A 14331-nucleotide genomic window follows, 5' to 3' on the forward strand; every position below is an offset into this window, starting at 1 on the left:
TAAAACCCTGGCTGTTCCAGACTCTTACAAGAAATACATGTCTTGACTCGAACTCGAGACCTACTGTGCAGATCTCAAGCCCTTTGCTACCATGCTATACCCCTTAGAGACAAAAAGAGTTGATACAAATTTCAAAATTTCTCAATTATACTTTGAACCAAATATTACTATAAATCACACAATTTTATGCATAAAAAACATGTACATGTAACATAGCATTCTTGTTGACTGTGCACTTAAAATGACTTTTTTTTTTTTTTTAATAAAAAAACCTTTCAGGCCATATGGCCCAGATGTCAAGATTTGTTGTTGCCGTTTGGGCTACATGCCCAGACAGTACACAAGGAATTCTCGGTCCGGCCTAAATGCACCTTACACTTTTTTTTTTTTTTTTCGTAAGCACGTTTCAATATACTTTTTGTTTAAAGGGGTTCCAAAAATTGTTTCATCAAATTAATTTTTTTATTTAAAATTATTTTTTATATTAATTTTTTTTGATATATTAATATCAAAAATATTTTTTAAAAATAAAAAATATTATTTTAATAATTTCTATAAAAAAAATACTTTGAAAAAAATTCACTGCTATACTTTTAAATATTAGTTTTGAGAAATTAAAATACGGTACCATGCACCACTGATGCACACAGTGTTTTTCATGACTAACATATTCTACGAATTTCTTGGCAAGTGCAAAGTTTATGCAACGTGATATTTTAGCCAATGGTTAACATTGCAAACATAAATCATTTTTTTATTAAACTTAGACATTTCTTTCAAGACCAATGACAATTTATTGCCAATATATCACTAGTATTCACCATGACTCAACCAATAATAATGGTAGACACTACAACAATGAGTATCGATATTTTCACTAATCAAACGTAACATTATTCTTCATGTTTGAGATGAGCTGACATAACTAAGATCTATAAATATTTTGGATCATCAGATAAACAAACATGTTTACAGACTCAGTATTTTTCCTACAACTATTTACCCTACATATTTTTTCTTGCATACATTTATTGATTTAATTAAGCATCATCCAAGCAACAACAAAGCCCACATGCATTTTTAAGTCCATACCCATTTCCACAAACCATGGAAAGCCCAAATTATGTGAGAAGTTTTTTGCATTTTAAAAACGTGTTTTAGAAAAAAATTGATTTTTTTATTTAAATTAGTATTTTTTGATATTTTTAGATTATTTTAATGCATTGGTATAAATACTAATTTAAAAAAAATAAAAAAATATTATTTTAATATATTTTTAAATAAAAAAATACTTTAAAAAACAACCACAACCTACATTTAAAAAATTACATAACTTTTGTGGCACCTATGTATATGCAATGTTTTATTGGCTACATCAGGATCAACGCTGAAGAAAGTTTCCTAAATGAAGGTGAGTATGTTTTGTGAAAACTTTGTTTTCTTGGAAAGTGCTTACTTGCAGGAAAAGCTAACGAATGCCAAAAAGAAGGATAAGTATCGGATTTTTTTTTTAATAAAAAAATATATGTAAACTGCATATCCTCCCTGTTTCTTTTTTTCTTTTCTTTTCTTTTATAAGGCCAGGGCTGAACGTTTTTAGCTCTTGACCTGTTGGTTCTTGGCTTGCAGTTTTTTCCTCCCTTGATACCATCAAAACCTCTGCTGCTGGGGCTCGAATGGACGGCACTTCAAGAGCCAGTGAGGTCCCCATCTTCTTGCTCTTGGTCTAGCATTTTGAAGAATTAATCACTCCATTAAATTAAATTAAAATAAAATAAATATATTACAAGAAAATTACTGAATAAAAAAAACATAGAATAGGTGTAAAATTATATCCAGCCATCTACATGCATGAAGTATATAGCTGGACACTATGACTGCATTAATTTTTGTCATGTAACAAAGCATTGCTAAGGTTGATGTCCCTGCAAATTTAAACAGCTTCTTGTTCCTCGATCACTCCCTTTATCAGCAAGTTGTCTTCCCTTTTCCAAGTTCTAAACTTTCACCTCCTACATTGCTTTCTTCCTTCAAAATTCCATAGCTGCGACTGACTTCTTTCCACTCTGCCTCGTAAGACAAGTACCCATGTCGTCCCATGTATCGTTTCAGCTCAACACGAAGGTTCCTTATGGGCTAACAGATAAACATTATTCAAATTTTAGTACAATAAAATCAAGCAAGGCAGTAGAAATTAATGAAGTTCGAAGAAGAAAATGATGGGGGATAACTGCGAACCTCAGCATTGGAATCGAAGGCAAGACGAAAGAAAGGCAACAGAAACGAAATGTTTGCCGACTGATTCAGCCAATTTGATCTGACCAAGCCAATAAGAAGCCACCGGAGTCCTAGGCTCCAAAAGACTCGGTCGAACCTTTTCTCGGGTTTCTGTACTTTTCTTCTTGAATCTTTCTGGTTTCTTGGCAACTTGATCGGTTGTGACATTTATGCTAGGATTTCCTCTTCTTGTTATAGATTTGGATTGTTTGGTAATTGGATTTTCAGTTGCTAGCTGTTTTGACATGAATGTTTGTGCTTCGAATGGTACCCAACACTCGCTTCTGCCTGGCAAAAAAAGAAAGAAGGAAAACGAAGAAAACTGCAATAAAACTCAAGATCTTTGAAGGTGGAGATAGAAGTGATTCGGTTCATAATAAGCATTGATTTACTTGGGAATTGGAGGCTCCTTTTTGGCCGTAGTTCTTGTCGATGCACCAGTAATTTTGCAAAATAATAAAAAAAGTTACAATTACCTGGAAATGGGATTGGATTATGATCCATTGCATGCGCATGGAATAATAAAGTGAGATATATATATCTCTGAATTTTGTTTTTAAAATTTTTCTTTGCCTATGTTTGCCAAAGCCAGACGATTAAGCACGGTGCATAATTTGATGTTTAAATTACAGAAACGGGCGGCAACAGTTCAGGATCATGATCATGGGCAGGGTTTTGTTTCCCAAACAAGGCCTAGCATGATATAGTTTGGGGCAATGAAGCTTTTAGCCATCCTATATAGACAATTTTTATGGTTACTTGAAGATATAATTAATTATAGTATATTTAGGTTACAAACTATTAAATATTATTATTTATTATAGCATAAAAATTTGTTTCATCAAAACAAAAATAAATAATATCCATTATACCAAGTAAATCATTATGAGTTCTTAATTAGATTAGCTCAATAAACATAAAAATCAAGTTAAATTCTAAAAATTAGCGAAAATACTGTAGATGTTACTGTGGATTATATCACATTTGCTGTAACTTCAACAGTAAATAAGATCTCTTATTTTCATTTATTTTCTTTTTAATCCTTTTTTACATTTTCTTTTAAAGTTAATCCATGAAACCTATGAGGGGAATCAAAAAAATTAGTTTCTCGAGAGAGAGATATTATGAGAAGGAATTGATGGTGAATCCGTTCTTGTTAGGGAAGTTTTTTAAAATTTTTTGCCTTCACCATGTTTTCCAATAAATTTTTAATTATATAATTAAATAAAAACACACATTTGGCGAAATTTACTTAATATTTTAAAAATTTTTTATTGTTAATCATAAACTTATAAAATTAATCTATTATTATTAACATCAAATTAGCTTTGATATCGTTTAATTGAAAACTTACATTTGTATCCGATAACATTGCAAAATAATTTTTATACTCTTTATAATATTTTAAAAATTTTGATCCAGGTGTGACGGTGGTAAATAACAACGATTATTTTTTAAAGTTTTTTCAAAAACACAGGTAATGTACTTTTAATAGATAAGTAAATCGTAATGATTCATGAACTTTGGACTTCCCTTGCGAGAAACATGGAGGACTTTATTGGTGGGCTAACAAACCAAAAGGCCCAACTCTTAGGCCCATGGTATAGCTGAGGCTGCTCTTTGTCGTCCACGTACACATACAGTGGGCGTAATCTTAATCGTGGATGGTGGAATTACCGACACTAGAAATATATTTTGTTGCTACAATACCCAGTTTAGTCCGACTGATTATCCTGGTAAGTTATTAATTTATTTTAATAACTTTAATTCATATAAAAAAATATAATATTTTATTTTATTTGAACAGATTTAATTTAATTTAATTTAATAAAAAAGTTGGTTTTCTCCATAATCAACCAGGGAAATATTATAGCTCATAGATTACTGGATTTACATGGCTGTTTCAAAGTTTTTTTTTTTTAAATCAAAGTTTTGGTTGATTAGCTGACCTGCGAGTCAACCCAGGAAGTTAAATTTTAAATAGAGTCGAGAGTCTTATAATTATAATATTTTAGTTAGTTTTTAAACTTTTAAAATAATGATTTTACTATTATTCCTCCATTAAAACTGCCACAGTCCATCTCAAAAACTACAGAAAAACAAATTAAAAAGAATAGAATACAATTTTATTTTTCAAAGCCAATGGAATGGATCTCAGGGAAGTCCTGCGACTTCTTCCATTAAATATAGCTTGCAAAATCCAACGTGCGTCTATCAATTATATGAACCAAGCAAAAACGCCATGCATTTTCATCTTCCTCCACCGCCCTCTCTCGCCTGGTAGTGGCGTCCTGCTGTGATCATTTTGCCTTCGTCGTCTTCGACTTTCCTTGCTCACCTCTTTAACCCTAGCTTTAAAGAATTACTGCAGAAAGTACAAGGTGGGTAAGCACATATTTATATTGACAAGGACTTTGCAGTTAAATTCCATAAAGAGGATTTGATGTGTCCATTGATTCCACCATACGTGTCAACTCATATGCTTCTACTATCTTGCTCAGTTTATCCCTTTTAATTTCTTTTTTTTTGGTCAACTTTTTGCCAACTCTTGCCACTTGCACATCTACTAGCTAGCTACCTGCTTTTATCTTAGTCTCCGAACATTTGTCAGTCATATCCCCGGCCCATGGAGCACATTCCTCTAGTAGTAGTCGAGGGAATTTTAACTTTGTCCAAGCGCGAAGGGGAAAGAGAGATCAATCTTGCTAGCTAGAAGACAGCAATGGACAATATGGGTTCATCACTAGAGAGTGATCCTTCAAGAAGGCCCATGAGGAGGAGGTCTCATGGTAGAAAGACTAGCACCCAAGATCGTGTCATCAACATGGCTGAAGCGAGAAGAGAGATTGCTCATGCTTTGCACCTTCATAGATCATCATCAGCCTCATCCCCGTCCTCATCCTCGTCTGGTGCTTCAAGAAGGGATCCTTCCATTTTCTTAGGTAATAATTACAGTAGCTATGGCATTAATAACAAGTCTTGTTTTGCTAGAAATTCTCAGCACCTTTGCTATTCATTGACGGATACCTTGCCAACTCCTGAGCCTGTCTGGTCTACCACCACTACAACAACAGTTCTGACAACACCACCCCCAATGGAAATTACAGAATTTGAGTGGGGAGAAAATCAAGCTGCTTCGTATAGTTGGTGGCTAGGGTTCTTAAAGACCTTGGATGGTAACAGAAATACCCCATGTCTTAAAGATGAAGCAGAAATGATCAGTAATCCTCGAGTGTTTGAAGAACCAAGTCATGGCCAGCTTACCTCAATATCTACAGATGAATGGTTGACGTTTCCAAACAATGAAGATCAAGATGAGAGGCAAGTCCCTTAAGTAAGTTTTTTGGGAGAGATGAACTTTGGCTAGCTAGCAAGTTTAAGCTGATTATACTAAACCTATATATGTTATCAAGTAGAGGCATGCTCTAATCTGCGAGTTCTGGAATAAGGATGTTTATAGCTAGAGTCGTTTCTTGGGCTGTTAAACCTTGAAAGAAGTCCTTAAGTGTAAAAATTTCTAAATCAAAGCATGCCTGGTGCTATAATCTTGATGCCTGAGTGGGTCTTTTTATGGAATTAGACACATTTGCACCATGCCGTGCCCACGCGAATGCGTTGCTACACCAAAGATAGAATTCTAAGTGCGTCTTTATGTGGAATAAATTGACACATTTGCACTATGCATGTGAATGTGTCTCCACATGAAAACATTGGTGAGGTCAGAGAATGCCCGATGTCCTTCAACGATGTTTGGTATAATACCATTGATTGAAAAAACTTGTATGTTTCAAAATCCAATAATGTAATAAGCTGCGAACAAATCATTATAGCAACTAACAAAATAGTGATTAATGACTAAATTCGTATAATGTCGCTTTAAAAATTGCAAGAAATGAGTTACTTTTATATATCTTTCTTCAATCCTTAGCGTATAGTTTTTTATTGGTTAATTGACGTCATTTAATTAAAGCATGGTTAAGTATATGTTTGGTGAATAGTGTTTTTATAAAAATATTTTGGCTATTTTACGGGTTATTCAGGTTATTTTTAAATTCATAAAATCAATCAATTTACATAAAGTACTTGTACTAGATAAAAAGTTGGGCTGAACTTGTTTGACAGTATAATTACGGTTACTTTTCAAATAATTTTTCGTATTAAAATGTATGTCAATAATTTTTTTTATTTTTTAAAAAATTGTTTTTTGACATCAGCATATCAAAATGATTTGAAAACACTAAAAACACATTAATTTAAAGTTAATAAAAAAATAAAAAAATTTTAAATTTTTTTTAAAATCGCTTTTAAAACGCATAAATAAATAGTCGGGTGGGTTTATAGCAACTAAGAAAATAAAAAAATAAATAGTGATTAGTGACTAAATTTGTATAATGTCGCTACAAAAATAGTAAGAAATGAGTAAATTTTAGATATCTGTCCTCAATCCTTAGGTATAATAGTGATTATGTACATTGTTTTTATTGGTTAAGAGAATCCTTAACGTATATTTTTCTTTTTTGGTTAAGAGACGTCATTTAACCAAAGCGTGGTTAAGTACATGTTTGGTGAATATAATTTTTATAAAAATATTTTTTTATATATTTTTAAACTTTTAATATCAATATATTAAAATTATCAAAATTACAGGGGTCCTAATGCTGTTAACTTGTATGGGCTGATTATTCTTCATGGGTTTAGGACAGGAATGTTGGGCCAAAGCCTGGTTTTGAGCAACATGGCTATTTGTGCTCCTCGATTCAGTATATGGTACAAAGTTCCAGATAACTATCACATTACATATTTATTTATTTTTAGTGGTAACTGCTTTATTTTATTTTTTATTTAGAAATATATTAAAATAATATTTGAAAAAAAATCTAAAAATACAAAAAAATTAATTTAAAACAAAAAAAATAAAAAATTTCAAATATTTTCAAAAACAATTTTGAAATACAAAAAAAATAAAGCTCTAATAACACTATGTAGGCAATTCAAATTGGTATACTAGTTAAAAAGTAAGCTTTGTCTGAATCTAAATTTAGATGGTAGCATGGCGGCTTTGAATAATACTAGGATTTCTTACAGATAAAATTAAAGATGTTCTTACCCAAATAAAATTAATTCTCAAAGGATAAGTTTCGACTCACAGAGATATCATCATTGGCTATTGGTCCCTGGTATCCCGGGCAAACCGATGGGTAATATTATGGTCTCTCACTTGTAAACTTCTCTACAAATTAGGTTTTTACGGAATAATTTAAACAAACCGACCTTAGCTCAGTTGGTAGAGCGGAGGACTGTAGTTGTTGCTGTGATCCTTAGGTCGCTGGTTCGAATCCGGCAGGTCGGATTTTTTATTTTTATTTTTAAGTTCTTTTCCACCCATAAAAAACACAATTATCTTCGCAGATTTGATTTCTCTTCATTTTATCTTATGATTCCCCATTAACACACACATTGTTTATTTTTTTTTGTTAAATTTCCAAATGGGTTTTGATTAAATGTGAAAAAAATGACACAAATTTACAACCTAACATTAAGGATCCAAAATGCAGAGAACTTGCAATAAATTCTGAGTTGTAGCTTGTCATTTTCCAGGAATGGGACATTGAAATTTGAAGCCAATCAAGACAACACATGACATGAACAGCAAGGATCCTCTAAAGTCCAGTCAGATAACAATGGATTATCGCCATGAACGTGCAAATCTAACATAAGGAATCTGTCAATAGTGTCATGCATCTTTCAATCTATGTAGATCTCCAGTTCGAGTTAAAACATGTATTTTTTATAAAAATTTAAAACAGTCGGGATTTTACTCGTTTACCTGAACCTACAAAATATATTTTTTTAAAAATAAAGTTTCCTCAAATAAAAAAAAAATCTTTCAATCTGATAGCAGCAAGACTCAAAATCTAACGATGATCGATTGGATATTAGAATCCATGTGGGGTTTCAATTCATTGAACACTGCATTAGGAGAGTTTCCAAATCCCATGCACACGAGTGGATATATCTTTGACTGGATCCAACTGATCTGCATTTATATATATATATATATTGTCTCTTACTTATTTAGTCGATCTCTTCTTTATTTAATTTCTAAATTTAATAAAAAGAAATCGGCGTGGTTAGGCTTGAAGCACTTAGAGACTTGCATAGGTAGCAGGAGAGGGTTCCACTTTGATTGCAGTCCTTTCTTTTTCCAAGATCATACTATTTTATTTTCATGATCATCAATAATCTGAGCGTGGAGCCGTGGATTGATATTGATGTTTCACCAAATTAGCTAATGTTAGATAGACTCTAAAAGCTTTTTATATTAAATTCTTTTTTGATGGAATTTTGGGCTGCTTGTAAAGTAGATAATTACAATTAATCAATATATATCATCTAAATTTTAAGTTGTAGATAAATTAATCTTTTAAGTGAAGAAAATAGCACTAGATCGCCTGTATATAAAAGTCTTTACTCTTTAATTATCAATTAGTTGGGATATTTTATTGAATTAAGTTTATATATTTTTATTAGCATGTTTTAACCAGTTTGTGATTTTTAATAATAAAAAAAAAGGCATAGGCTTAGAAATATATTTTTATTATTTATAGAGTTTCACTCAGCCTGAAAATAAGCATGTAATAGAATGAAATTTATTTTTAATAAGCACGTCATGAATCCTAGAATTCATGCTTTACCTTGGTGGAATCCATGATAATTTTCAAATTTAATTATGCTTCCATTGTGGACCAACACCTCAATTAAATATTCGTGGATGCTTGGGTGATATAGAAAAATATTTATAGAATTTTATTTTATTTTATTCTTGGTTTCGATTTTTTTTTCTTCAGAAATTTCTTCTCCTCCTCCAATTGACTGTCTCGAGCAATTCAGGTAGGATAATTGGGTGGCAGGAGGGCAGTTTAGGAATTTTAAATCACGCGCCCCCGGAAAGCGACTGGGAAGCTACCTTGAGCCGCTTCCACCAGAGAAGGACGACAAGAAAACAGACAAGAAATGTGTCCAGCCTGGCATCTTTTGAGCAGCCACCATCAACATCACTGCAATTGACAAAAATATCCCTACAACTCATTGCTCTTTGTGATTTATCATGTTTGTATATTGTGCTTCATCCCTATATTGCTTAAAAATTCACAAGTTATTCTCTTTAATTTCAGAGATCATAATTCAATTATTTGAAAATCTTCGACTATTTTTTTCAAGTTAAAAAATTAAAGTAGATTCAAATTAATTTATACGTTAATCAAAATTATATATTTTTTTATGAGATTTTAAGGATTTAGCTAAGTTGTATACCAACAATTCATGAGATTTGAGGTCTTTCAACAAGAGAGATTAACTTATTAGTTGCTCAAAAATACAAGGTCTAATTCATGATTTTTTCATTAGAGGTGTTTAGAAGTACGGTAATAATTACTTTTTAAAATGTTTTTTATTTAAAAATATATTAATATATATATATATATATATAATTTTTTAAAAATTATTTTTGACATCAACACATTAAAATGATCTGAAAAAACATAAAAAAATATTAATTTGAAGTAAAAAAAAATATAATTTTTTAATATTTTTTTTTATTTTAAATTAATATTTTTTTATTTTTAAATTAAAATTTTAAAATATTTTTAAAACATAAAAATAAATAATCTTATCTTGATGTCCGGCAATGATGACAGGGATTCCAAGAAAGAAAATGAATAGCTATATAAATGTTATTTGGGAATGTCAAAGAGTACTTATAAATTATTTTATTTTATTTATTATTTATCAATTAAAAAATTATACATTGAGTTTGGGTGTTCAAAAAATAATATATATTAGGTTTGACCAAAACTTATATTATTTAAATTCACATCAAAATCTATGTTATAACATGGAGCAAAGTAACTCAAAATGACTAAAATGAAAGAAGAAGGGACGTGAACCAAAATATTTATTCCAAAGAGAGCAAATATTTATACCTTGATAAAGTTTACTGTTGCTGCTGCAAAAATAATTCTGTTGTTTATGGATTCGGAGCCTCAAAACAACACAAAGTTGTATATGGGATCATCACTAAAGTTTCATATCTCATTTTTTTTATTTTTCAACCCACTTAATATTGTTTTATTCTGATTATTTATTTATTATATCGAATAAAGTAATTATTTATATTAAAAAAAACTATCCATTCAAGTCATGTTCGACTCCATATCCATCTAAATTGCCAATCCTAACTAATGTTATTGGTTGTGGGTTTCTTCTTTTTTACTAGGATCAGACAATTTTCTGTGCAAAATCCTTGGATTATTGATAAAACAAAACTAGGTAGCCAAACACACATAAAGCTAGTTACCTCATGCTTTTCACCAAAATCACAACTATTTATTGTGGAATTGTTTTTATAATTAAAATGGCAACTTACTCCATTAAATTTTGTAAAAACTTATTAATAGAGTCCGACCAGTAAAAAAAAAAAGTTCTAAGCACTCATGTGAGAATCTAACTTGATTAGATAGAGATTTTTCATTAATGAATAATATAAATAATCTAAAAAATTATTCATGGATCAATGAAACAAAGCTAAGTTTAATAGGAGATATATTCATACTAAACCAATAAAATAGCTTTATAAAGTAATAATTTTTTATTTATTTTTAAATTAAACTCAAATTTTTTTATGAGATTCTCGAGGTTAGTTTTATAAAAGGCCAAGTTACGAAAGATCTTAAAATTAGATCCTGAAAATATTGTTGTATTGTTTGAATTAATTTTATTATTTTTGTTGATTTTTTTGGATTTTATGTTATTTTTGGATTTTCTATTTGTTTTTTTTTATTAAGGGATTATAATTTTGTTTCCATGTTAAGTTCGTCTAAAGTCTATTTAATGACTTGTAAACATTATAGGGAGACATAACTTATTTGACTTATTTTCATAAATAAAACTACAACTTAGATTCTTGGTGTGATAACCAAACTAAATGCTCTATTTTTATTTCCTCTTGTTTTTTTATTTGTGCTTCCGTCTTCATTACATTTCGGTTTTTTTTTTTTTTTTTAACTTAAAAATTATTCTAATAAATTAATTTATTTTTAAAGTTTACTCGAGGCCTTCTTCGACAAATGTACATTGAAATACGCTTCTCCCTCCCTCTTTTCTTTTCTTTGAGGTTTGGATCGAGCATTAACATTAAAATTATAAATTCATGAGAAATTTGTCAACTGTAAAAGAGTACTTTTATTTTATATAATTATATAACGTGTGCTTTCTTTTATCTTTTCAGACGGTGAGAGGGCCACTATCTTTGCTTCTTTACCTTACTTTTTGGCACCATTCTTGTTTTTTTAAAATTTTAATTTTTTTATTAAAAATTATTTTTTTATGTATTTTAAATTGTTTTGATATACTAATTTTAAAAATAATTTTTTAAAAATAAAAAAAATATTATTTTAATATATTTTAATATAAAATATTTTTTTAAAAAATAACTATAATCACACTCTTTAAATATTTATTTTAACAGAGAATTCCACAAGTCATGGGAAATATTAGCAGAAATTAACCTCTCTGTCTTTTCCATGCAATTGGGAAGAAAGCCGCATGGCATGAAAAGGGACAAGGGGATGATATTAAAATTCATATTCATTTTTTCGAAATCTAAGATAACCCTTCTCTTTTCTTTGTTTGTCGTGATGCAATTTTAATTTAAAAATATATATTAAAAAAATTATAAATTATAAATTATAAAAAATTACAAATTATATTTTTTTAATGAAGGTTTTAAAATAGAATTTTCATGAAATTCATGTAAAACTATAATATATATTAATTAAATAAATATTTTAAAATTATACTTATGATAAAACATTGTTTAAACTACACCTCACCATATTTTCAAATGCACTACTACATTTGACGCTGCATAAAATTAAAAAGAATCACATAAATAACCAAATATATCATACTAGGGCGAGTCACTTCTTAGAACAAGATTCATATAAAAACAATGGAACAAACAAGAAAATATATGTTCTATGCTGATTTTAGCACGTAACTTGAAATGACATGACAAAGCTTTTCTAGGGTAGATTAGTCATTCTGAGAAGATTAAGGATTAGGAATTTGTGTTTATCTGGTGAAGATTCTAATGATACACCAAACACATAGTTTGTCCCCAGAAAAGCACTGAGTTTGTAATTATTGATAGCTTCATATGTTTGGATCAAAATATCATTTCGGCAATCAATACAAGTTATTCTTTGGAGCTAACACTGACCGTTGGATCTCTCATGTCATAAAAAATAGCCAGTCTCCAAAATTTTGTTATAAATAAGTGCCATAGCCATATCACGCAGCAAAACATTCAAGTTCTAGTTTACTAATATATTCCCTTAAAAAAACATCAGAATGTCTGCCAATGACGCCGTCGTATTGGCCAAGCCGGTATCCGATTTGAATGCAGAAATGCAGAACAAGGCTATTGTTGATGCACTATACAAGGGATTATCAAATGGTGAGATGGAGACGGTGGCCAGATTCATTGCAAGTGACCTAGAATGGTGGTTCCATGGACCTCCAAAATGCCAACACATGATGAGAATGCTCACAGGGGAGTCGAGCCAGACCAAGTTCAGGTTCGAGCCTAGAAACATAGAGGCCATTGGTGATTGTGTGATCATGGAGGGCTGGGAGGGTGCACAAGTTTACTGGGTCCATGTATGGACCTTGAAAGATGGTGTGATCACACAATTCAGAGAGTACTTCAATACATGGCTCACAGTGACAGATATTAGCTCACATGGTTGGAAAATTAGGCTTGAGAACCACACCTTGTGGCAGAGCCACCCTAGAGACCTCTTTAACCGCTCATTGCCTGGTCTTGTTCTGGGAATTTAGGGGCTTGTGTGCTTCTGTATCATATGGGACATTGCCTTAAAAGAGAAACGGACCTAGTTAAGAATCTAAGTAAAAAATGGAAATCCTGTAGTGTATCAACTAGTTTAGTCATGCTACTGTGTTTTTCTGCTGTGTAACTTTTGAAGAAATTACATGATGTTGAACTCTTAAGCTTGGACCCAAAAAACTAACTAGACGCCCGTAATCCGGTTAACCGGGTTGTTGTCGATGATATACTTGGAGTCGTCCAAGACTTCATTTCTGGCAGTAGACCATAAAGTGGCTGGAGATATTTGGGTCCATTGATATTCATGACACTACTCCACCAAAGTATCTAATTGAGAGTGGCTAGAGAGAAAGGGGAGAGTTTTTTTTTTTTTTTTTTAAAAAAAAAACAATAGCTTTATCCTAGTTAATGGATTTCTCTTAAGACCTACAATCATTGATTGTTGATACCCCAGTTAATTAAAGAATTTGGATGTCTATATATTTTGAAAACCGATGAACCAACACCCATATTGCAGTTAATTGAGCTTTTTATAATATTTTGTTTTATCACTTAACTTAGATCGGTGACTCGTGATTTACCGCAGACCATATTAATTTTTTTTGTAACTTTAAAAAATAATGTTCAAACTTTGTTAACGTGTTTTAAAGAATAAAAGAAATTTCTAACTCGAGGCACATATGTTATTAAATTCAATAAAATAATTTCATTTAATTTTATAATAAAAAATAAATAAGGAGAGTAAATGAGCTGAATTTAAAATGAATTGATGATAATGATGACTTGCTTAAAAAGAATGTTTGCTAAAAAAATAAAATTTAACGAAGGTGAATTCCAAAAGTTAATTTTTTTAATTGGATTAAGATTGAATTAAAATGCTTAATTCAATTTTTTTTAATTTGGTAATATCCTAATAGGATTATGATTTAATTAAAGTATTTAATTAAATAATATTTAGAAAATAGTTTTTCTAAAGTAAAGATAGTTTTTAAGTCAGAAAGTTTTAATTATTTTCTAAACTAAATATATTTTTAATTAAATGATCCTAAAATATTTAAGGATATTAATAATAATTATAATATGATTAATTTTCTTAATAAATATATATTAAATAAAATTTATTAAGTTAAAGAAATTATCAAATTGGA

The 14331-nt window shown here is 30.2% G+C and overlaps 1 protein-coding gene and 1 non-coding gene across 2 annotated transcripts; both read left to right on the forward strand.

Moving 5' to 3' along the window:
- The first annotated feature begins 7543 nt into the window (after positions 1-7543).
- Positions 7544-7627, forward strand: TRNAY-GUA (transfer RNA tyrosine (anticodon GUA)). The gene is given in 2 exon segments: positions 7544-7580; positions 7592-7627. It is a non-coding gene; the product is annotated as a tRNA-Tyr (tRNA).
- A 4994-nt stretch (positions 7628-12621) lies between these two features.
- On the forward strand, positions 12622-13347 carry LOC118056118 (wound-induced protein 1). The gene has a single exon (XM_035068236.2). The coding sequence runs from the start codon at positions 12688-12690 to the stop codon at positions 13174-13176; it is 489 nt and encodes a 162-aa protein (XP_034924127.1). The 5' UTR covers positions 12622-12687; the 3' UTR covers positions 13177-13347.
- Positions 13348-14331: the final 984 nt, after the last annotated feature.

Source organism: Populus alba, chromosome 16, assembly GCF_005239225.2.
Source record: "Populus alba chromosome 16, ASM523922v2, whole genome shotgun sequence".
Classification (NCBI taxonomy): Eukaryota; Viridiplantae; Streptophyta; class Magnoliopsida; order Malpighiales; family Salicaceae; genus Populus; species Populus alba.